The sequence below is a fragment of the Anas acuta genome, unplaced genomic scaffold (genome assembly GCF_963932015.1).
Source record: "Anas acuta unplaced genomic scaffold, bAnaAcu1.1 SCAFFOLD_398, whole genome shotgun sequence".
Classification (NCBI taxonomy): Eukaryota; Metazoa; Chordata; class Aves; order Anseriformes; family Anatidae; genus Anas; species Anas acuta.
The window spans coordinates 1-22848 of NW_027075985.1; the positions used below are offsets into that span (position 1 = coordinate 1).

The following is a 22848-nucleotide window of genomic DNA, read 5'->3' on the forward strand; positions in this document are numbered from 1 at the left end:
AAAAATGGGGCAATGGAGACACAGGGGTGACACATGGGGGTGATGGGGACATTTGGGGTGACAGGGGGACATTTGGGGTGACACTGGGGACATTTGGGGTGACACGGGGGACATTTGGGGGGACACGGGGGGGTCTGGGGGTACCTGCGGCCGGGCGCGAGGACGATGGAGGGGCCGCGAGGTTACGCTATGGGGGGGAGATGGAGACAATTTGGGGACAATTTGGGGACAACGGGGGGGTGATGAGGATGGGGACAATGGGGACGATGAGGATGGGGGTGATGGGGACAAGGAGATGTGGGGGGGACATGGAGACAATGAAATTTGGGGACATGGGGACACTGGGATATGGGGACATGGAGATGTGGAGATATGGGGTCATGGTGATATGGGGACAAGGGGACAATGAAATTTGGGGACATGGGGACACTGGGATATGGGGACAAGGAGGTATGAGGATATGGGGACATGGGGACATGGAGATGTGGGGACAAGGGGACATGGGGACACTGGGATATGGGGAGATGGGGACATGGTGATATGGGGACAGGGGGACAATGAGATATGGAGATGTGGGGACATTGGGACGATGAAATTTGGGGACATGGGGACAATGGGATATGGGGACAAGGAGATGTGGGGATATGGGGTCCTGGAGATATGGGGACATTGGGACATGAGGACAATGAAATTTGGGGACACGGGGACATGGAGATACGGGGACATGGGGACAATGAAATCTGGAGATGTGGGGACATTGGGACGTGGGGACAAGGCGATGTGGGGACACAGGGACATGGGGACAGGGGGACGAGGAGACGTGGAAATACGGGGCCGGATCAATACGGGGACGTGGCTATGGGACCGTTGGGGACCTTGGGGACATTGGGGCCATCATTGGGGACATCGGGGCTGTTGGGGACATTGGGGCCATTATTGGGGTCATTGGGGACCTTGGGGTCATTGGGGACATTGGGGACCTTGGGGCCATCATTGGGGTTGTTGGGGACCTTGGGGCCGTTGGGGACCTTGGGGCCATTATTGGGGCCATCATTGGGGTTGTTGGGGACCTTGGGGACATCGGGGCCATTGGGGCCATCATTGGGGTTGTTGGGGACCTTGGGGCTGTTGGGGACATTGGGGCCATCATTGGGGCCATCATTGGGGTTGTTGGGGACCTTGGGGCCATTGGGGCCATCACTGGGGTCATGGGGACCTTGGAGACATTGGGGCCATCGGGGCCATCACTGGGGACATTGGGGCCATCATTGGGGACCTTGGGGACATTGGGGCCATCATTGGGGCTATTGGGGCCATCACTGGGGACATTGGGGCCATTGGGGACCTTGGGGCCATCGGGGCCATCACTGGGGACATTGGGGCCATCATTGGGGACCTTGGGGACCTTGGGGACCCCCTTGGGGACACGGTGTCCCCGCCGCTCACCCTCCAGGTAGTTCCTGGCCACGAACTTGAGGGCCTCGTCCAGGAGGATGACGGGGAAGGAAATCTTCAGCACCATCAGCCAGTGCACCAGGTCCAGCGGCGTCAGCTTGAAAATCATCTAGGGGGGGGACACCGGGACCACCCTCAGCACCCCGAAACCTCCCCAAAAAAAACCAAAACCCCCCCAAAAAAAAACCCTTACGGGCAGGGGGTCGATGTAGAGGATGACGAAGTGCAGGGACATGGAGAGGCAGATGGAGCCCACCAGCCAAATGTTGACCCACGGCGGCATCCGCACCAGGGACTGGTTCTCCGAGAGGCTGTGGGGAGGGGGGGGACACGAGGTTATGAGGTCACCGGACCCCCCCTGACCCCCCCAATTTGTCCCCTTGTCCCCTACCTGTTGAGGGCGTTGCACATCTCGATGGTGACCAGCACGGAGAGCGCCATGGTCATGGGCACGGGCGACTCGAAGATGTCGCAGTCCAGGCCCTCGAACTCGGCGTTGTGCTCGGTGCACTGCATGAAGTGGGTCTGGGGGGGGGCGCGGGGGGGGCGTTATTGGGGTGGGGGGGGTGATATCAGGGGGTGGGGGGGGCGATATTGGGGTGGGGGGGGGCAATGGGATGGGGAGGAAGTCAACGCGGTGGTTGGGTCAACGTGGTGGTAGGGTCGTTATTGGGGTTGGGGGGGCATTATTGGGGTGGGGGGGTGTTATTGGGGTTGGGGGGGTGTTATTGGGGTTGGGGGGGCATTATTGGGGTGGGGGGGGCGTTTTTGGGGTGGGGGGGGTCAACGAGGTGGGTAGGAAGTCAACGTGGTGGTTGGGGACGTCAACGCGATGATGGTGGGGTCAACGCGGTGGTGGGGGCGTTATTGGGGTTGGGGGGCCGTTATTGGGGTGGGGGGGTGATATTGGGATTGGGGGGGCATTATTGGGGTGGGGGGGTGTTATTGGGGTGGGGGGGGCGTTATTGGGGTGGGGGGGGTCAACGAGGTGGGTAGGAAGTCAACGCAGTGGTTGGGGACGTCAACGCAATGGTAGGGTCAACGCGGTGGTGGGGGCGTTATTGGGGTGGGGGGGTGTTATTGGGGTTTGGGGGGGCGTTATTGGGGTTGGGGGGGGTCAACGAGGTGGGTAGGAAGTCAACGGGGTGGTTGGGGACGTCAACGCAATGGTAGGGTCAACGTGGTGGTGGGGGCGTTATTGGGGTTGGAGGGGGTGAAATTGGGTTGGGGGGGCGTTATTGGGGTTGGGGGGCATTATTGGGGGTTGGGGGTGCATTATTGGGGCGGGGGGGGCGCCACCATGACCCCCCAATGCCCACCATGCCCCCCCACCACCACCACGACCCCCCAACCACGATGACCCCCAATGACCACGTTGACCAACCCAACACCCCCCAACCCCCCCCGACCCCCCCCCACGCCCCCCCCTCACCCCCCCCTGACCCCCTCCCCACCCCCCCTGACCCCCCCCCCTCACCAGCTGGTGGTAGGAGACGCTGGGCCCATCCTCGGCGTAGAGGAACCACCAGGCGGCCGCCCCCACCGTGGCCGCCCCCACGTACCCTAGGGCGAGAAACCACATTTTGGGGGGGGGGGGGCCATAAAAAATTGGGGAGGGGGTTTGGGGGGGGGGGTCGAGGCTCACCCCCGATGGCCAGGTAGCGGAAGAAGAGCCATCCGCTGATGAGGGGCTCCTTGGGGCTGCGGGGGGGCTTGTCCATGATGTCCAGGTCGGGGGGGTTGAAGCCCAGCGCGGTGGCCGGGAGCCCGTCCGTCACCAGGTTCACCCACAGCAGCTGCACCGGGATCAGCGCCTCCGGCAGCCCCAGCGCCGCCGTCAGGAAGATGCTGGGGGGGGGACGGGGGGGGGGGCACAGGGGGGTGGGGGGGGAATGGGGGAAAACAGGAGGGATTGGGGGAAATAGGGAGAATTGGGGGAAATTAGGGGGGAAAGGGGGAATGGGGGAAAACAGGGAAAATTGGGGAAATTGGGGGAATTGGGGGAATTGGGGGAATGGGGGAGTTGGGGGAATTGGGGGAAGGGAGGGGGAATGGGGGAAATTGGGGGAATTGGGGAAATTGGGGGAAATTGGGAAATTAGGGGGAATGGGGGGAATGGGGGAAAATTGGAGGAAATTGGGGAAATTGGGGGGTGGGGGGAATGGGGGGGAATGGGGAGAAATTGGGGGAGTGGGGGGGATGGGGGGAATGGGGAGAATGGGGAAAAATTGGGGGAAATTGGAAGAATGGGGGGGTGGGGGGAATGGGGGAAATTGGGGGAAATTGGGAAATTAGGGGGAATGGGGAGAATGGGGAGAATTGGGGGAATTGGGGGAATTGGGGGGGTGGGGGGAGGTGGGGGGGTAGGGGGGATTGGGGGGGTGGGGGGGACAGGGGGGAATTGGGGGGAATAAGGGAAATTAGGGGGAAAAGGGGAATGGGGGAAAATTGGGGGAATTGGGGAAATGGGGAAAAATTGGGAGAATGGGGGAAATTGGGGAAATTGTAGGGGTGGGGGGAATGGGGGAAAATAGGAGGGATTGGGGGAAATGGGGGGAAATGGGGAGAATTGAGGGGAATGGGGAGAATGGGGGGGAATTGGGGGAATTGAGGGAATTGGGGGGATTGGGGGGATTGGGGGGGTTAGAGGGGTGGGGGGGGAATGGGGGGAGTGGGGGGAAATAGGGAGAATTGGGGGAAATTGGGGGAATGGGCAAATGGGGGAAATTGGGGGTAAAAAGGGAAATTGGGAAAAATTGGGGGAAATTGGGAGAATGGGGGAAATTAGAGGGGAGTGGGGGGAATGGGGAGAATAAGGGAAATTAGGGGGGAAAGGGGGAATGGGGGAAAATTGGAGGAAATTGGGGAAATTGGGGGGGGGTCGAGGGGGTGTGGGGGGTGGGAGGGTTGGGGGGGGTTGGGGGAAATTGGGGGAAATTGGGGAAATGGGGAAAATGGGGAGAAATTGGGAGAATGGGGGAAATTGGGGTAATTAGGGGGGAAAAGGGGAAATGGGGGAAAATTGGAGGAAATTGGGGAAATTGGGGGAATTGGGGGGAATTGGGGGAATTGGGGGGGTGGGGGAAATGGGGGAAAATTGGGGGAATGGGGAAAAATTGGGAGAATGGGGGAAAAAAGGGAAATCAGGAGGAATGGGGAGAATGGGGGAAATTAGAGGGGAATGGGGGAAATGGGAGAAATTGGGAGAATGGGGGGAACTGGGAGGGACTGGGAGGGACTGGGAGGAACTGGGTGGACTGGGAGGAGTGGGGGGGACTTGGAGAGACTGGAAGGAGTTGGGAGAAATGGGCAGACTGGGAGGGACTGGGGAGGACTTGGAAGGACTGGGAGGAGTGGGGAGAACTTGGAGGGACTGGGAGGCGTAGGGGGAACTGGGAGGGACTGGAAGTAACTGGGTGGACTGGGAGGGACTGGGAGGAACTGGGAGGAGTGGGGAGGACTTGGAGAGACTTGGGGGGGACTGCGAGGAGTGGGAGGAACTGGGGGGACTGGGAGGGAGCAGTCAAGATGAGTACAAACTGATGGGAATTGGGGAACCGGGATGCAAATGGGAGCCAACTGGGAGGCAACTGGGAGGCAACTGGGATGCAACTGGGAGGGGCGTGTCTCACCAGACCACCTCGCCCACGTTGGAGGAGATGAGGTAGCGGATGAACTGCTTCATGGTGTGGTAGTGGACTGGGAGGGACTGGGAGGGACTGGAAGGGACTGGGAGGAGTGGGGGGAACTGGGAGGGACTGGGAGGAGCAGGGGGAACTGGGAGGGACTGGGAGGGACTGGGAGGAACTGGGAGGAACTGGGAGGAGTGGGGGGGACTTGGAGAGACTGGAAGGAGTTGGGAGAAATGGGTGGACTGGGAGGGACTGGGAGGCGTGGGGGGAACTTGGAGGGACTGGGAGGGAGTGAGAGGAACAGGGAGGGACTGGGAGGAGTGGGGGGAACTGGGGGGACTGGGAGGGACTGGGAGGAACTGGGAGGAGTGGGGGGGACTTGGAGAGACTTGGGGGGACTGCGAGGAGTGGGAGGAACTGGGCGGACTGGGAGGGAACGGTCAAGACGAGTACAAACTGATGGGAATCGAGGAATCGGGAGCCAACTGGGAGGCAACTGGGAGGCAACTGGGAGGCAACTGGGAGGGGCGTGTCTCACCAGACCACCTCGCCCACGTTGGAGGAGATGAGGTAGCGGATGAACTGCTTCATGGTGTGGTAGTGGACTGGGAGGGACTGGGAGGAGTGGGGAGAACTGGGAGGGACTGGGAATGACTGGGAGGAACTGGGAGGGACTGGGAGGGACTGGGAGGAGTGGGAGGAACTGGGAGGGACTGGGAGGAGTGGGGGGAACTGGGTGGACTGGGAATGACTGGGAGGAACTGGGAGGGACTGGGAGGAGTGGGAGGAACTGGGAGGGACTGGGAGGAGTGGGGGGAACTGGGAGGGACTGGGAGGAGTGGGGGGAACTTGGAGAGACTGGGAGGAGTTGGGAGAAATGGGTGGACTGGGAGGGACTGGGAGGCATGGGAGGAACTGGGTGGACTGGGAGGAACTGGGAGGAGTGGGGGGGACTTGGAGAGACTGGGAGGAGTGGGGGGGACTTGGGGGGACTGCGAGGAGTGGGAGGAACTGGGCGGACTGGGAGGGAATGGTCAAGACGAGTGCAAACCGACAGGATACGGGGAACTGGGAGCCAACTGGGAGGCAACTGGGAAGCAACTGGGAGGGGCGTGTCTCACCAGACCACCTCGCCCACGTTGGAGGAGATGAGGTAGCGGATGAACTGCTTCATGTTGTTGTAGATGGCCCTGCCCTCCTCCACGGCCGCCACGATGGTGGAGAAGTTGTCGTCGGCCAAAACCATTTCGGAGGCCGTTTTGGCCACGGCGGTGCCCGAGCCCATGGCGATGCCGATTTCGGCTTTCTTCAGCGCCGGCGCGTCGTTCACGCCGTCGCCCGTCTGGGGGGAGGGGGTTTCGGGGGGTTAAAGGGGGGTGGGGGGGTGGTCACGGGGGGCGGGGGTCACCGACGTGGTCCCCAAGGTGGGTGGTGAGAGTTGGGGGTGGGATCGGCAACGACGTCCCCAAAAATGGCAATGGGGACGTCCGCAACGCCGGCATCAGTGGTCGTCAACTAAATCATCAAGAATGTCCCCAAAAATGTCATTGATGATGTCCCCAATGTTGTCACCAACGTGACTGCCAATGATGTCCCCAAAAATGTCAATGGTGACATCCGCAATGCCGTCATCGGCAGTCGTCAACTAAATCACCAAGAATGTCCCCAAAATGTCATTGATGATGTCCTCAACGCCGTCATCGGCGGTCGTCAACTAAATCACCAAGAATGTCCCCAAAAACGTCATCGATGACATCCTCAACGCTATCATCAACAGTCGTCAACACAATCATCAATAATGTCCCCAAAAATGTCAATGGTGACGTCCGCAACGCTGTCATCGGCGGTCGTCAACAAAATCACCAAGAATGTCCCCAAAATGTCATCAATGATGTCCCCAATGTCATCATTGGCAGTCATCAATGCAATCGCCAACGGCGTCCCCAAAAATGTCATCGATGACGTCCCCAACATTGTCATCAACAGGCACCAACAAAATCACCAATAATGTCCCCAAAATGTCATCGATGACGTCTCCAATGTCGTCACCAACAGTCACCAACAGAATCACCAAGAATGTCCCCAAAAATGTCAATGATGACGTCCTCAACGCCGTCATCGGCAGTCGTCAACAAAATCACCAAGAATGTCCCCAAAAATGTCATTGATGACGTCCTCAATGTCATCATCAACAGTCGTCAACAAAATCACCAAGAATGTCCCCAAAAATGTCATTGATGACATCCTCAATGTCGTCATCAACAGTCGTCAACAAAATCACCAATAATGTCCCCAAAAATGTCATAAATGACATCCTCAACGTTGTCATTGGCAGTCGTCAACAAAATCACCAAGAATGTCCCCAAAATGTCATTGATGACAACGTTGGGGACGTCATCAACAGTCATTAACACAATCATCAATAATGTCCCCAAAATGTCAATGATGACGTCCTCAATGTCGTCATCGGCAGTCGTCAACTAAATCACCAATAATGTCCCCAAAAATGTCATCGATGACGTCCCCAATGCCATCACCAATGCGATCGCCAACAATGTCCCCAAAAATGTCATTGATGACATCCTCAATGTCGTCATTGATGGGATCGCACCAACAAAATCACCAATAATGTCCCCAAAATGTCATCGATGACGTCCTCAACGCCATCATCAACAGTCGTCAACAAAATCACCAAAAATGTCCCCAAAAATGTCATCGATGATGTCCCCAATGTCATCATCAATGTGATCGCCAACAATGTCCCCAAAAATGTCAATGGTGACGTCCGCAACGCCGGCATCGGCAGTCGTCAACTAAATCACCAAGAATGTCCCCAAAAATGTCATCGATGATGTCCCCAACACCGTCATCGGCAGTTGGCAGCACAAACCATATCAGGATGATGGTAAGACCCCAAAACCACATCAGGCTTATGATGAGACCCCAAAACCACATCAGGATGATCATGGGACCCCAAAACCACGTCAGAATGATGATGGTGGGACCCCAAAACCATGTCAAGACAATAGTGGGATCCCAAAATCACATCAGGATGATACCAAGACCCCCAAAAAAACACATCAGCCTTACAACGGGACCCCAAAACCATGTCAGGATTATGACAGGACCCCAAAACCACATCAGGACAATCATGGGACCCCAAAACCAAGTTGGACATGCTGGTGGGACCCCAAAACCACATCATGATGATACCAAGACCCCCAAAAAAACACATCAACCTTACAACAGGACCCCAAAACCACATCAGGATGATGATGGTTGGACCCCAAAACCACATCAGGCTTACGATGGGACCCCAAAACCATGTCATGATGATAGCAAGACCCCCAAAACCACATCAGGACGATGATGGTGGGACCCCAAAACCACATCATGATGACACCAAAACCCCCCAAAAACCACATCAGCCTTACAACAGGACCCCAAAACCACATCATGATGACACCAAGACCCCAAAAAAACACATCAACCCTACAACAGGACCCCAAAACCACATCAGGACAATCATGGGACCCCAAAACCAAGTTGGACATGCTGGTGGGACCCCAAAACCACATCATGATGACACCAAGACCCCCAAAAAACCACATCAACCCTACAACAGAACCCCAAACCCCCCCCACCAACCCCCTCCTGAACCCTCCAGGGCTCCCACCACCCCCTAAACCCCCCAAACCCCCCAAAACGTCGTCGCGGCGCCCTCACCATGGCGGTGATCTCGTCGAAGGACTGCAGGAACTCGACGATCTTGGACTTGTGGGTGGGCTCGACGCGGGCGAAGCAGCAGGCGCGGCGGCAGGCCTCGCGCTGCTCGGCGGGGGGCAGGTCGTCGAACTCGCGGCCGGTGTAGGCCCGCCCCGTCACCTCCTCTTCCTCGCTGAAGATGCCGATGCGGCGGCAGATGGCGATGGCCGTGCCCTTGTTGTCCCCCGTGATCATGATGACGCGGATGCCGGCGTCGCGGCACAGCCGGATGGAGCCCATCACCTCCTTGCGGGGGGGGTCCAGCATCCCCACGCAGCCCACGAAGGTCAGGTCGGTCTAGGGGGGGGGAAAAATGGGGGGTGGGGTGGGGGTATGGGACCAGGGAAGCTGTGGGGGGCTTTATATGGAGGTATGGGACCAGGGAACCTACAGAGGGCATCCCATGGAGATATGGGATTGAGGAACCCGTGGAGGGCTTTGTATAAAGATATGGGACCGGGGAACCTATAGAGGATGTCCCAAGAAGATATGGGATTGAGGAACCCGTGGAGGGCTTCATATAAAGATATGGGACCAGGGAACCCGTGGAGGGCATCCCATGGAGATATGGGACCGGGGAACCTATAGAGGGCTTTATATGGAGGTATGGGACCAGGGAACCCGTGGAGGGCGTTAGGTGGGGATATGGGACCGGGGAAGCTGTGGAGGGCTTCATATAAAGATATGGGATTGAGGAACCTATGGAGGGCTTCGTATAAAGATATGGGACCGGGGAACCTATAGAGGATGTCCCAAGAAGATATGGGATTGAGGAACCCGTGGAGGGCTTCGTATAAAGATATGGGACCGGGGAACCTATAGAGGATGTCCCAAGAAGATATGGGATTGAGGAACCCGTGGAGGGCTTCATATAAAGATATGGGACCAGGGAACCCGTGGAGGGCATCCCATGGAGATATGGGACCGGGGAACCTATAGAGGGCTTTGTATGGAGGTATGGGACCAGGGAACCTACAGAGGACATCCCATGGAGATATGGGATTGAGGAACCCGTGGAGGGCTTCATATAGAGATATGGGACCAGGGAACCTATGGAGGGCTTTATATGGAGATATGGGACCAGGGAACCTATGGAGGGCGTCGTATGGGGATATGGGACCAGGGAACCCGTGGAGGGCGTTGGGTGGGGATATGGGACCAGGGAACCCATGGAGGGCATCCCATGGAGATATGGGACCGGGGAACCTATAGAGGGCTTTATATGGAGATATGGGACCAGGGAACCCGTGGAGGACATCCCAAGAAGATATGGGATTGAGGAACCCATGGAGGGCTTTGTATAAAGATATGGGACCAGAGAACCTATAGAGGACTTCATATGGAGATATGGGACTGGGGAAGTTGTGGAGGGCTTCATATAAAGATATGGGACCGGGGAACCTATAGAGGGCTTTATATGGAAGTATGGGACCAGGGAACCCGTGGAGGGCATCCCAAGAAGATATGGGACCAGGAACCCATGGAGGGCTTCATATAAAGATATGGGACCGGGGAACCTATAGAGGGCTTTATATGGAGGTATGGGACCAGGGAACCTATAGAGGGCTTTATATGGAGGTATGGGACCAGGGAACCCGTGGAGGATGTCCCAAGAAGATACGGGATTGAGGAACCCGTGGAGGGCTTCATATAGAGATATGGGACCAGGGAACCTATAGAGGGCTTCATATGGAGGTATGGGACCAGGGAACCCATGGAGGGCGTTGGGTGGGGATATGGGACCGGAGAACCCGTAGAGGATGTCCCAAGAAGATATGGGATTGAGGAACCCATGGAGGGCTTCATATAGAGATATGGGACCAGGGAACCTATAGAGGGCTTCATATGGAGGTATGGGACCAAGGAACCCAAGAAGGGCTTCATATAACGATATGGGATTGAGGAACCTATGGAGAACATCTCATGGAGATATGGGACCGGGGAACCCGTGGAGGGCTTCATATAAAGATATGAGACCAGGGAACCCGTGGAGGACCTCATATGGAGATATGGGACCAGGGAACTTACAGAGGACTTCATATGGAGGTATGGGATTGAGGAACCCATGGAGGGCGTTGGGTGGGGATATGGGACCGGGGAAGCCATGGAGGGCTTCATATAAAGATATGGGACCGGGGAACCTACAGAGGACATCCCATGGAGATATGGGATTGGGGAACCCGTGGAGGACCCCACACAGAGATACGGGACCGGGAAACCCCCGGAAGCCCTCCCACCAACCAAACCCCAATTCTTGAAGACCCCGCCCACCGCCCTCACCTCATACTCGGCGAACTTGGTGGAGTCCTCCAGCACCATGTCCTCTTTTTTGGGGGGCGTGTCGCGGGTGGCCAGGGCCAGGCAGCGCAGGGTGTCCCTCCCCGTCCCCCACTCCTTGATGACCGCCAAAATCTTCTCCTTGACCGCCGGCGTCAACGGCACGCGCGCCGTGCCCACCCGCACGTAGTTGCAGCGGTCGATGACGCCCTCGGGGGCCCCCTGGGGTGGGGAGGGGGGACAGGAGGTGACAAAGGGACCGCGATAAGGGGGGCGAGGACTTGTGGGGAGGGGGTTTTTTGGTGGTCCCACCTTGACGAACATCTTGTTGCCCACGGCGGCGCGCGAAGCCTTGGCCGGCGAGCAGTAGACCGACATGGACTTGCGGTCGCGGGAGAACTCCAGGGTGAATTCCTTCTTCATCAGCTGCTTGATGACCTTTTTGGGGGGGTTATTGGGGGTCAACGGGGCGGAACTGGAGGCACTGGGAGGAGACTGGGGGCACTGGGGGGGCACTCACGGAGTTGCAGGCGTTGGCGCGCTCTACTTTGGAGAGGTTGCGCACGTCGGTGTTGAAGACGTTCATCTTCTCCACCAGGCAGGTGAGCGCCGTCTCCGTGGCCTCCCCGACCTTCTCGTAGACCCCCTTGGACTGCGGGGAGGAGGCTTTTGGGGTCACCGGGAGCCCCCCCCAAAAAGTGGCGGGGGGCTGGGGGAAGGGGGTTTTGGGGCGGGGGTCTCACCTCGTTGTAGTCCAGGGAGGAGTCGTTGCAGAGGGCGCAGATGGTGGCCAGCTCCACCAGCCCGTCGTACTGCCCGGCCTTGACGTGCTTCTCGTTCTTCAGCCTGGGGAGGCAGCGGGGGGGGGGGCTCGAAAATGAGGCCGGGATGGGTTTTGGGGGGTGGGGGGTGGGGCAAAAGTGAGGCCGGGATGGGTTTTGTTGGGGTTCGGGAGGTCAAAAATGAGGCCAGAATGGGTTTTGGGGGATGGAGGGCTGAAAAATGAGGCTGGGATTGGGTTTTGGGGGATGGAGGGCTCAAAAATGAGGCCAGGATGGGTTTTGTTGGGGTTGGGGGATTCAAAAATGAGGCCGGGATTGGGTTTTGGGGGGTGGGGGGGGGTCAAAAAGGAGGCTGGGATGGGTTTTGTTGGGGGTTGGGAGGTCAAAGATGAGGCCAGGATTGGATTTTGGGGGGTGTGGGGCTCAAAAATGAGGCCGGGAGTGGGTTTTGGGGGGTGGGGGGGCTCGAAAATGAGGCCGGGATTGGGTTTTGGGGGGTGGTGGGGGGTCAAAAAGGAGGCCGGGATGGGTTTTGTTGGGGGTTCAAAAATGAGGCCAGGATTGGATTTTGGGGGATGGGGGGCTCAAAAATGAGGCCGGGATTGGGTTTTGGGGGGTGGGGGGGGTAAAAAAGGAGGCTGGGATGGGTTTTGTTGGGGGTTGGGAGGTCAAAAATGAGGCGGGGATTGGATTTTGGGGGATGTGGACCTCGAAAATGAGGCCAGGATTGGCTTTTTGGACATGGAGACCTCAAAAATGAGGCCAAAATTGGCTCGTTGGGTATGGGGACCTCCAAAATGAGGCCAGAATTGGCTTTTGGGGGATGAGAAGCTCAAAAATGAGGCCAGGATTGGGTTTTGGGGGTTTGGGAGGTCAAAAATGAGGCCAGGATGGGTTTGTTGGGGATGGAGGCCCCAAAAACGAGTCCGATATTGACCCGTTGGGGGTGGAGGCCCCAAAAACGAGGCTGATATTGCCTTGTTGGATAAGGAGGCCCAAAAAACGAGGTCGATATTGACCCATTGGGGGTGGAGGCCCCAAAAATGAGGCCAATATTGAACTACTGGGGGTAGCGGCCCCAAAAATGAGGCCGATATTGGCCCGTTGGGGATGGAGGCCCCAAAAACGAGGCCGATACCGGACAGGACCCCCAAGGGGAGGCCGTTCCGGACCCGTATGGCCCACTCACACGTCTCCCTCGGGGGCGTAGGTGGAGCCGGTGATGGAGAACTCGTTGAGGGAGCAGACGTCGCCCTCCACCTTGTCCACGATGAACATCTGGGGGGGGAGGACAATGAGGTTAGGGGGCAGCTGGGGTGTTCTGGGGGCAACTGGGACGTCCTGGGGCCAACTGGGGTCTACTGGGGTCAACTGGGATGTATTGAAGGCCAACTGGGGTCTACTGGGGTCAACTGGGATGTCCTGGGGCCAACTGGGGTCTACTGGGGTCAACTGGGACGTCCTGGGGTCAACTGGGGTCTACTGGGACGTCCTGGGGTCAACTGGGGTCTACTGGGGTCAACTGGGACGTCCTGGGGCCAACTGAGGTCTACTGGGGTCAACTGGGACGTCCTGGGGTCAACTGGGATGTCCTGGGGCCAACTGGGGTCTACTGGAGGACTTTGGGGGCACCCAAGGGGAAGTCGGGAGGTCATGAAGGACCTTGGGGCACCCAAGAGGAATTTGGGAGCTCCTGGAAGTCCTTAGGGCACCCAAGGGGACATCAAAAGGTCCTTGGGGCACCCAAAGTGACATTGGGAGGTCATCAAGGACCTTGGGGCACCCAAGGGAACATTGGGAGGACTTTGGGGCACCCAAGGGGACATCAAAAGGTCCTTGGGTCACCCAAAGGGACATCGGGAGCTCCTTGGGGCACCCAAGGGGACGTCAGGAGCTCCTGGAGGACCTTGAGGCACCCAAGATGAATTTGGGAGCTCCTGGAAGTCCTTGGGGCACCCAAGGGGATGTCAGAGGGTCCTGGAGGTTCTTGGGTCACCCAAGGGGACATTGGGAGCACCCAATGGTACGTCAAAAGGTCATGAAGGACCTTGGGGCACTCAAGGGGACATCAAAAGGTCCTTGGAGCACCCTAAGGGACATTGGGAGCTCCTTGGGGCACCCAAGGGGACATCAGAAGGTCCTTGGGGCACCCAAAGTGACATTGGGAGGTCATCAAGGACCTTGGGGCACCCAAGGGGACATCAGAAGAACCTTGGGTCACCCAAGAGGACATCAAAAGGTCCTTGGGTCACCCAAGGAGACATCAGAAGGTCACGAAGCTCCTCGGGGCACCCAAGGGGACATCAGAAGGTCCTCGGGACACCCAAGAGGAATTTGGGAGCTCCTGGAAGTCCTTGGGGCACCCAAGGTGACATCAAAAGGTCCTTGGGGCACCCAAAGGGACATCGGGAGCACCCAAGGAGACGTCAGAAGGTCATGAAGGACCTTGGGTCACCCAAGGTGACATCAGGAGGTCACGAAGCTCCTCGGGTCACCCAAGGGGACACGGGGAGCACCCAAAGGCCCCGCGGCGCCCCCCCACCTTGCAGACGGACATCTGGTTGGTGGTGAGGGTCCCGGTTTTGTCGGAGCAGATGACCGAGGTGCAGCCCAGGGTCTCGACGGAGGGGAGGCTGCGCACGATGGCGTTCTTCTTGGCCATGCGCCGCGTCCCCAGCGCCAGGCAGGTGGTGATGACGGCCGGCAGCCCTGCGGCAACAAAAAGGGGTCTTCAGCCCCCCCGGGGAGGGGAGCCGAGACCCCAAAAGGGTCGAGGGGTGGGTGTGGGGTGAAGGGAGGGCGATACGGGGCTGTGTGGGGGCGAGGGAGGGCGGTGTAAGGGTCTGTAGGAGCAGGGGGTGGGGTGGGAGATAAATGGGGTTGAAAAAGGTGGTAGGAGATCATGAAGAAGGAAAAAAAAGGCATTATGGGACCCGAAAGGGGTTTATGACCCTATATGGGGTCAAGAAAGGGTGTTACAAAACTGTAAAGAATGAAAAAAAAACATTATAGGACCCAAAAGGGGTTTATGACCCTATATAGGGTCAAGAAAGGGTGTTACAAGACCATGAAGAATGAAAAAAAAGGCATTATAGGACTCAAAAAGGGTATATAACCCTATATAGGATCAAGGAAGGGTATTACAAAACTGTGTAGAATGAAAAAAAGGACATTATAGGACCCAAAAGGGGCTCACAAGTCTATATAGGGTCAAGAAAAGGCATTATAAGGCCACACAGAATGAAAAAAGGGCATTATAGGACCCCAAAAGTGGCTTATAACCCTATATAGGGTCAAGGAAAAGGTGTTACAAGACCATACTAAATAAAAAAAGGACATTATAGGACCCAAAAGCGGTTTATAACCCTATATAGGGTGAAGGAAAGGGTGTTAAAAGACAGTACTAAATTTAAAAAGGACGTTATAGGACCCGAAAGGGGCTTGTAAGCCTATATAGGGTCAAGAAAAGGCGTTATAAGGCCACGCAGAATGAAAAAAAAGACATTATAGGACCCCAAAAGGGGCTTATAATCCTATATAGGGTCAAGGAAAGGGTGTTAAAAGACTGTACTAAATTTAAAAAGGACGTTATAGGACCCAAAAGGGGCTCATAAGTCTATATAGGGTCAAGAAGAGGCATTATAAGGCCATGCAGAATAAAAAAAAGGCATTATAGGATCCGAAAGGGCCTTATAACCCTATATAGGGTCAAGGAAAGTGTGTTGAAAGACCGTACTAAATTAAAAAGGACATTATAGGACCCAAAAGGGGCTTATAAGTTTATATAGGGTCAAGGAAAAGGTGTTAAAAGACCATACTAAATTTAAAAAGGACGTTATAGGACCCGAAAGGGGCTTGTAAACCTATATAGGGCGAAGGAAAGGCGTTGTAGGGCCGCACGGGGCCAAGGAATGTTGTGAGAAGGCCAGGCGGGGTCGGGGAACATGGTGAGAAGGCCACACGGTGTCCCCAGCCGGTGCCAGGAGGGCCGTACGGGGCCAAGGAGCGGGGCGGGCTGCCATATAGGAGCAAGGAATGGTGTGAGGGGGCCACGTGGGGTCGGGGAAGGGCGCGGGGACGGGGTGTGAGGCCAAGGATCGGCGCCGCGGGGCCGCCTCGGGGCGGGGAGCGGTGTCAGGAGGCCATATAGGGGCAAGGAATGGGCTCGGGGGGCCGCGGGGGGTCAAGGAACGGCGTTAGAGGGCCTTATAGGGGCAAGGAGCAGGGCTGCAGGGCCATATAGGGGCAAGGAACGGGCTTAGAGGGACGTGGGGGATCAAGGAGCGGTGTTAGAAGGCAACAAGGGGTCAGCAGGTGGGCTCGGAGGGCAACAAGGGGTCAGCAAATGGTTTTAGGGGGCCACTTGGGGTCAAGGAATGGTTTTAGGGGGCCATATGGGGTCAAGGAATGGTTTTAGGGGGCCATATGGGGTCAAGGAATGGTTTTAGGGGGACATATGGGGTCAAGGAATGGTTTTAGGGGGGCATATGGGGTCAAGGAATGGTCTTAGGGGGCCCTATGGAGTCAAGGAATGGGCTTAGGGGGACATATGGGGTCAGCAAATGGTTTTAGGGGGCCATATGGGGTCAAGGAATGGTCTTAGGGGGCCCTATGGAGTCAAGGAATGGGCTTAGGGGGACATATGGGGTCAGCAAATGGTTTTAGGGGGCCATATGGGGTCAAGGAATGGTTTTAGGGGGACGTATGGGGTCAAGGAATGGGCTTAGGGGGGCATATGGGGTCAAGGAATGGGATTAGAGGGCCATATGGGGTCAAAGAACTATGTTAGAAAGCCGAATGGGGTCAACAAAGGGTGTTAGAAGACCACACGGGGTCAACAAATGGTTTTAGGGGGCCATATGGGGTCAACAAATGGTCTTAGAGGGCAACCAGGGGTCAACAAAGGGTCTTAGGGGGCCATATGGGGTCAAAAAGCGGTGTTAGAAAGCCGTATGGGGTCAACGGGGGTGTTAGAAGGACAGACAGGGTCAAGGAACGGTGTTAAAAGACCCCAAGGAGTCAACAAATGGTGTTAGAAGGCCATAAAATGTCAAGGAACGGTGTTAGAAGACCCCATAGGGTTGAGGGATGGTCCTAGAAGACCACAAGAGGTCAACAAACGATCTTAGAAGACCCCAAGTGGTCAACAAATGGTCTTGGAAGACCACAAGGACTCAAGGAAGGGTGTTAGAAGACCACAAAGGGTCAAGGAACGGTGTTAGGACAGATAAGGTCAAGGAATGGTGTTAGGTCATATAGGGTAAAGGAACGGGGTTAGAAGACCACAAGAGGTCAAAAAACGGTCTCAGAAGACCACAAGGACTCAAGGAAGGGCGTTAGAAGACCCCAAGGGGCCAACAAATGGTCGTAGAAGACCAGAAGGACTCAAGAAACAGTGTTAGAAGGCCAGATAGGGTCAAGGAACGGTGTTAGAAAACCCCAAGGGGCCAACAAACGGTCTTAGAAGACCACAAAGGATCAAGGAACGGTGTTAGAAGACCACAACAGGCCAACAAATGGTCTTAGAAGACCACATAGGGTCAAGGAAAGGTGTTAGAAGGACAGATAAGGTCAACAAAGACCACAAGGACTCAAGGAAGGGTGTTAGAAGACCCCATAGGGTTAGAGAACGGTGTTAGAAGGATGGATAAGGTCAAGAGAACGGTGTTAGAAGACCCCAAGGGGCCAACAAATGGTCTTAGAAGACCACAGGGACTCAAGGAATGGTCTTAGAAGACCCCATAGGGTCAAGGAACGGTGTTAGAAGACCACAAGGACTCAAGGAGCGGTGTTAGAAGACCCCAAGGGGCCAATGAACAGTCTTAGAAGACCACAAAGGGTCAAGAAATGGTCTTAGAAGACCACATCAAGTCAACGAATGGTGTTAGAAGGCCATAAAATGTCGAGGAAGGGTGTTAGAAGGACAGATAAGGTCAAGGAATCGTCTTGGGTCACATAGGGTCAAGGAAAGGTGTTAGAAGACCACAACAGGTCAAAAAACGATCTCAGAAGACCACAAGGACTCAAGGAATGGTGTTAGAAGACCACAAGTGGTCAACAAACGATCTTAGAAGACCACAGGGACTCAAGGAAGGGTGTTAGAAGACCCCATAGGATTGGAGAATGGTGTTAAAAGACCATATAACATCAAGGAAGGGTGTTAGAAGGACAGGTAAGGTCAAGGAATGGGGTCAGAAGACCCCAAGGGGCCAACAAATGGTCTTAGAAGACCACAAGGACTCAAGGAATGGTGTTAGAAGGACAGATAAGGTCAACAAAGACCACAAGGACTCAAGGAAGGGTGTTAGAAGACCCCATAGGGTCAAGGAATTGTGTTAGAAGGATGAATAAGGTCAAGGAACGGTGTTAGAAGACCACAAGAGGTCAACAAGGACCACAAGGACTCAAGGAAGGGCGTTAGAAGACCCCATAGGATTAGAGACCGGCATCAGAAGAGCAGCGAGGACCCCAAGGACCCCCCCACCCCCTAAGAACCCCCCCCCAGTTGTCACCTTCGGGGATGGCGGCCACGGCCAGGGCGACGGCGATCTTGAAGTAGTAGATGGCGCCGCGGATCCAGGAGCCGCCGTGGACGGGGTCGTTGAAGTGGCCGATGTTGATGAGCCAGACGGCCACGCAGATGAGCGAGATGACCTTGGAGAGCTGCTCGCCGAACTCGTCCAGCTTCTGCTGCAGCGGCGTCTTGTCCTGCTCCGTGGCCGCCATCTCGTCGCGGATCTTGCCGATCTCCGTGTTCACCCCCGTGGCCACCACGATGCCCACCGCCTTGCCCGCCCCGATGTTGGTGCCCTGGGGACAGGGAGGGGACACGGGGTTGGGGACACGGTGGTGGGGACGTGGTGGTGGGTTTGGGGACATCATGGGGGGGATGTGGTGGGCTTGGGGACAAGGGCTTGGGGGCGTGGGGATGGGGATGGTGGCCTTGGGGACATCATGGTGGGGAGGTGGTGGCCTTGGGGATAAGGCCTTGGGGGCATGGGGATGGGGATGGGGGCCTTGGGGACACAATGATGGGGTTGGTGGCCTTGGGGACAAGGCCTTGGGGACACAGTGGCCCTGGGGACAAGGGCTTGGGGACATGGTGGTGGGGATGAGGCTTTGGGGATGTGGTGGCCTTGGGGACAAGAACTTGGGAACACAATGGCCTTGGGGACACAATGGCCTTGGGGACATGGTGGTGGGGATGAGGCTTTGGGGGCGTGGTGGTCTTGGGGGCATCGTGGTGGGGACGTGGTGGCCTTGGGGACAAGGTCTTGGGGACATGGTGGTGGGGATGAGGCTTTGGGGGTCTGGTGGCCTTGGGGACAAGGACTTGGGGACATGGGATGGGGATGGTGGCCTTGGGGACACAATGATGGAGATGATGGCCTTGGGGATATGGTAGCCTTGGGGATGTGGTGGCCTTGGGGACAAGGGCTTGGGGACATGGTGACGGGGACAAGGGGATGGTGATGGTGGCCTTGGGGACATGGGGATGGGGATGGTGGCCTTGGGGTCTGGTGGCCATGGGGACAAGGTCTTGGGGGCATGGTGATGGGGACGTGGTGGGCTTGGGGACACAGTGGTCTTGGGGACATGGGGATGGTGGCCTTGGGGACATCATGGTGGGGATGTGGTGGCCTTGGGGACCCGTTGGTGGCCTTGGGGACACGGGGTGGCAACGGTGGCCTTGGGGACACAGTTATGGGGTTGGTGGCCTTGGGGGACACAGTTATGGGGTCGTGGCGATGGGGACAGGGTCTTGGGGACATGGGGTGGTGACGGTGGCCTTGGGGTCCCGGTGGTGACCCTGGGGACCCGTTGGTGGCCTTGGGGACGCGTTGGTGGCCGCGGGGACTCACGGAGAAGAGCATGTTCTTCTTGTCCTGGTTGACGGCGCGGGGGTCGGGCACGGGGTCGGTGTGCTTGATCACCGACACCGACTCACCTGTCCAAACCAGTTCAAACCAGTTCAAACCAGTTCGCACCAGTTAGCACCGGTCGTGACACCATTTCTGACCAGTTGCCACCAGTTAGGACCCCGTTTGCGCCCATTTTTGTCCCCAGTTGTCCCCGTTCAGGACCGGTTGTGCGTAAACACCTCCGGTTGTGCGCCCAGTTACAACCAGTTGGGCCCAGTTATAACCAGTTGGGCCCAGTTATGCCCCAGTTACAACCAGTTGGGCCCAGTTATAACCAGTTGGGCCCAGTTGAGCACCGGTTTACAACTGGTCGTGTCCAGTTGGGCCCAGTTGCACCCCAGTTTATGACTGGTTGTGCCCAGTTGTGTCCCCATCTACAACCAGTTGGGCCCAGTTATGCCCCAATTATACCCAGTTATGCCCAGTTGTGTCCCAGTTTACAACTGGTTCTAAACTGGTGTGTCCCCATCTACAACCAGTTGTGCCCAGTTGTGTCCCAGTTTACAACCAGTTGTACCCGGTCGTGTCCCAGTTGTACCCCAGTTGTACCCAGTTGTCTCCCAGTTGTACCCCCAGTTGCTCCCAGTTGTACCCCAGTTGCACCCAGTTGTACCCCAGTTATAGCCCAGTTGTACCCCCAGTTGTGCCCAGTTGTCTCCCAGTTGTACCCCCAGTTGCTCCCAGTTGTGCCCCAGTTGTACCCGTTATATCCCAGTTGTACCCCAGTTGAGCCCAGTTGTTCCCAGCTGTCCCCCCAGTTGTTCCCAGTTGCTCCCAGTTGTTCCCAGCTGTCCCCCCAGTTGCCCCCAGTTGTCTCCCAGTTGCCCCCGTACCGGTGAGGATGGACTGGTCGACGCGCAGGGTCGTGGACTTGATGGAGAGGATGCGGATGTCGGCCGGAACCTTGTCCCCCACTGCGGGCAGCCGTCGTTACTGGGAGGGACTGGGAGCACTGGGAGGGACTGGGGGGGGCTGAGAGGGGGCTGGGGGGGGACTGGGAGGGGCTGGGGGGGACTGGGAGGGGACTGGGAGGGGCTGAGGGGTACTGGGAGGCTGCTGGGAGGGATTGGGGGGCTACTGGGAGGTTACTGGGATGCACTAAGGCTTACTGGGAGGTTACTGGGATGCATGAAGGGTTACTGGGAAGATACTGGGATGTCCTCAGAGGTCACTGGGAGGTTACTGGGATGCGTTAAAGGTTACTGGGACGCACTAAGGCTTACTGGGAGGTTACTGGATGTCCTTGGGGGTTACAGGGAAGCTCTGGGGGTGACTGGGGAGTTACTGGGGGTTACTGGGAGGTTACTGGGATGCGTTAAGGCTTACTGGGATGGACTAAAGCTTACTAGGAGGTTACTGGGATGCACTAATTCTTACTGGGAAGTTACTGGGATGCCCTTGGGGATTACTTGGGGGTTATGGGGAAGCTCTGGGGGTTACTGGGGGCTACTGGGAGGTTACTGGGATGCATTAAGTGTTACTGGGATGCACTAAAGCTTACTGGGAAGTTACTGGGATGCCCTTGGGGATTACTGGGGGGTTATGGGGAAGCTCTAGGGGTGACTGGGAAGCTACTGGGATGCATTAAGGCTTACTGGGAGGTTACTGGGATGCATTAAGGCTTACTGGGATGCACCAAAGCTTACTGGGATGCACTAAAGCTTACTGGGAGGTTACTGGGATGCACTAATTCTTACTGGAAGTTACTGGGATGCCCTTGGGGATTACTTGGGGGTTACAGGGAAGCCCTGGGGGTTACTGGGAGGTTACTGGGAGTTACTGGGAGGCGCTGGCCCCTCACCGGCCACCTCGGCGATGTCCCCGGGCACGAGGTCCCTGGCCTTGATGCGCTGCACGGCGCTGCGGTCGGCGCGGTACACCTTGCCCATCTCGGGCTCGTACTCCTTCAGCGCCTCGATCGCGTTCTCCGCATTGCGCTCCTGGGGGGGATTCGGGGAAATTTGGGGGATTTGGGGGGTTTGGGGGGATTTTGGGGGGGGTTGGGGGGGGATTTGGGGGGATTTTGGGGGGGTTGGGGGGAGTTTGGGGGGTGTTTGGGGGGATTTGGGGGGGATTTGGGGACAGTTCTGGGGATTTGGGGACAGTTCTGGGGGATTTGGGGGGGGTTGGGGGGATTTCGGGGGGTTTGGGGAGAATTTGGGGGATTTGGGGACTAGTTCTGGAAGATTTGGGGGTGTTTGGGGGCAGTTCAGGGGGATTTGGGGGGGTTTGGGGGGATTTGGGGGGATTTTGGGGAGATTTGGGAGGTGTTGCGGGGGTTTTGGGGGGGTTTGGGAGGATTTGGGGAGATTTTGGGGGGATTTGCGGGGGTTTGGGGACAATTCTGGGGATTTGGGGGCATTTGGGGACAGTTCTGGGGGATTTGGGGGCAGTTCAGGGGATTTGGGGGGGGTGTTGGGGGTGTTTTTGGGGTCCCAATGTCCCCAACCCAACCCCAAGGTGTCTCCAAATGTCCCTAAGGTGTCCTCAAAGTGCCCCCAACATCCCCAAATGTCCCCAAAGTGTCCCTAAAGTCCCTAAACCCATCCCCAAATGTCCCCAAATGTCCCCAAAGTGTCCCCAAAGTGCCCCCAATGTCCCCAAAGTCCTCAAACCCATCCCCAACATCCCCAAAGTGTCCCCGAAGTCCCCAAAACTGTCCCCAAGGTGTCCCCAATCTTCCCAAAGTGTCCCCAAACGTCCCCAAATGTCCCTAAAGTGTCCCCAAAATGTCCCCAACATCCCCAAAATGTCCCCAAAGTGTCCCCAAAGTCCCCAAAATGTCCCCAAACGTCCCCAAAATGCCCCCCACCTGCCAGACTCCCACCACGGCGTTGGCCACGAGGATGAGGAGGATGACGAAGGGCTCGACGAAGGCCGTGATGGTCTCCTCGCCCTCCTCGAACCACGCCAGCACCTGGGGGGCACGGGGACCCCACATCGGGGGGAAAAAACACAATTTAGGGCAAAACCCCAAACTGAGGAGAAATCCCAAATTGGGGGGAAAACCCCAAA

The 22848-nt window shown here is 56.9% G+C and overlaps 2 protein-coding genes across 33 annotated transcripts; both read right to left on the reverse strand.

Annotated features, from left to right (window-relative positions):
* Positions 1-41: 41 nt before the first annotated feature.
* LOC137848785 (sarcoplasmic/endoplasmic reticulum calcium ATPase 1) lies at positions 42-22805 on the reverse strand. 32 transcript variants are annotated; one of them, XM_068668263.1, is made up of 21 exons: positions 22646-22805; positions 21635-21773; positions 20667-20747; positions 19774-19859; positions 18424-18721; positions 14454-14620; positions 13101-13189; positions 11873-11975; positions 11650-11781; positions 11442-11567; positions 11133-11351; positions 8814-9149; positions 6209-6429; positions 3101-3303; positions 2933-3018; positions 1847-1980; positions 1649-1766; positions 1427-1564; positions 1328-1396; positions 1080-1178; positions 825-953 (listed from the first exon to the last, which is right to left on the reverse strand). In XM_068668263.1, the coding sequence occupies exons 1-21, from the start codon at positions 22772-22774 to the stop codon at positions 840-842; spliced, it is 3087 nt and encodes a 1028-aa protein (XP_068524364.1). In that variant the 5' UTR covers positions 22775-22805; the 3' UTR covers positions 825-839. The 32 variants fall into 32 exon arrangements, with proteins under 32 accessions (XP_068524378.1, XP_068524364.1, XP_068524358.1 ...); XM_068668257.1 differs by having other exon boundaries at positions 825-1010; XM_068668262.1 differs by having other exon boundaries at positions 1071-1178.
* LOC137848789 (uncharacterized) lies at positions 4433-6057 on the reverse strand. Its single transcript, XM_068668278.1, has 3 exons — positions 5879-6057; positions 5244-5761; positions 4433-4896 (listed from the first exon to the last, which is right to left on the reverse strand). The coding sequence occupies exons 1-3, from the start codon at positions 5992-5994 to the stop codon at positions 4448-4450; spliced, it is 1083 nt and encodes a 360-aa protein (XP_068524379.1). The 5' UTR covers positions 5995-6057; the 3' UTR covers positions 4433-4447.
* Positions 22806-22848: the final 43 nt, after the last annotated feature.

Coding starts and splice junctions, on each gene's coding strand:
- LOC137848789 (XM_068668278.1), bottom strand. CDS start 5,994: ATGCCTCCCAGTCCCTCCCAGTCCACCCATTTCTCCCAACTCCTCCCA. Junction 5,762..5,878: donor ACTCCTCCCAGTCCCTCCCA/GTTCCTCCCACT, acceptor AGTCCCTCCCAG/TCCCTCCCAGTTCCTCCCAG. Junction 4,897..5,243: donor GTTCCTCCCAGTCCCTCCCA/GTCCCTCCCAGT, acceptor CACTCCTCCCAG/TTCCTCCCAGTCCCTCCCAG.
- LOC137848785 (XM_068668245.1), bottom strand. CDS start 22,774: ATGTGGGGTCCCCGTGCCCCCCAGGTGCTGGCGTGGTTCGAGGAGGGC. Junction 13,190..14,453: donor ACCAGATGTCCGTCTGCAAG/GTGGGGGGGCGC, acceptor CTCCCCCCCCAG/ATGTTCATCGTGGACAAGGT. Junction 1,565..1,648: donor TCTACATCGACCCCCTGCCC/GTAAGGGTTTTT, acceptor TCCCCCCCCTAG/ATGATTTTCAAGCTGACGCC.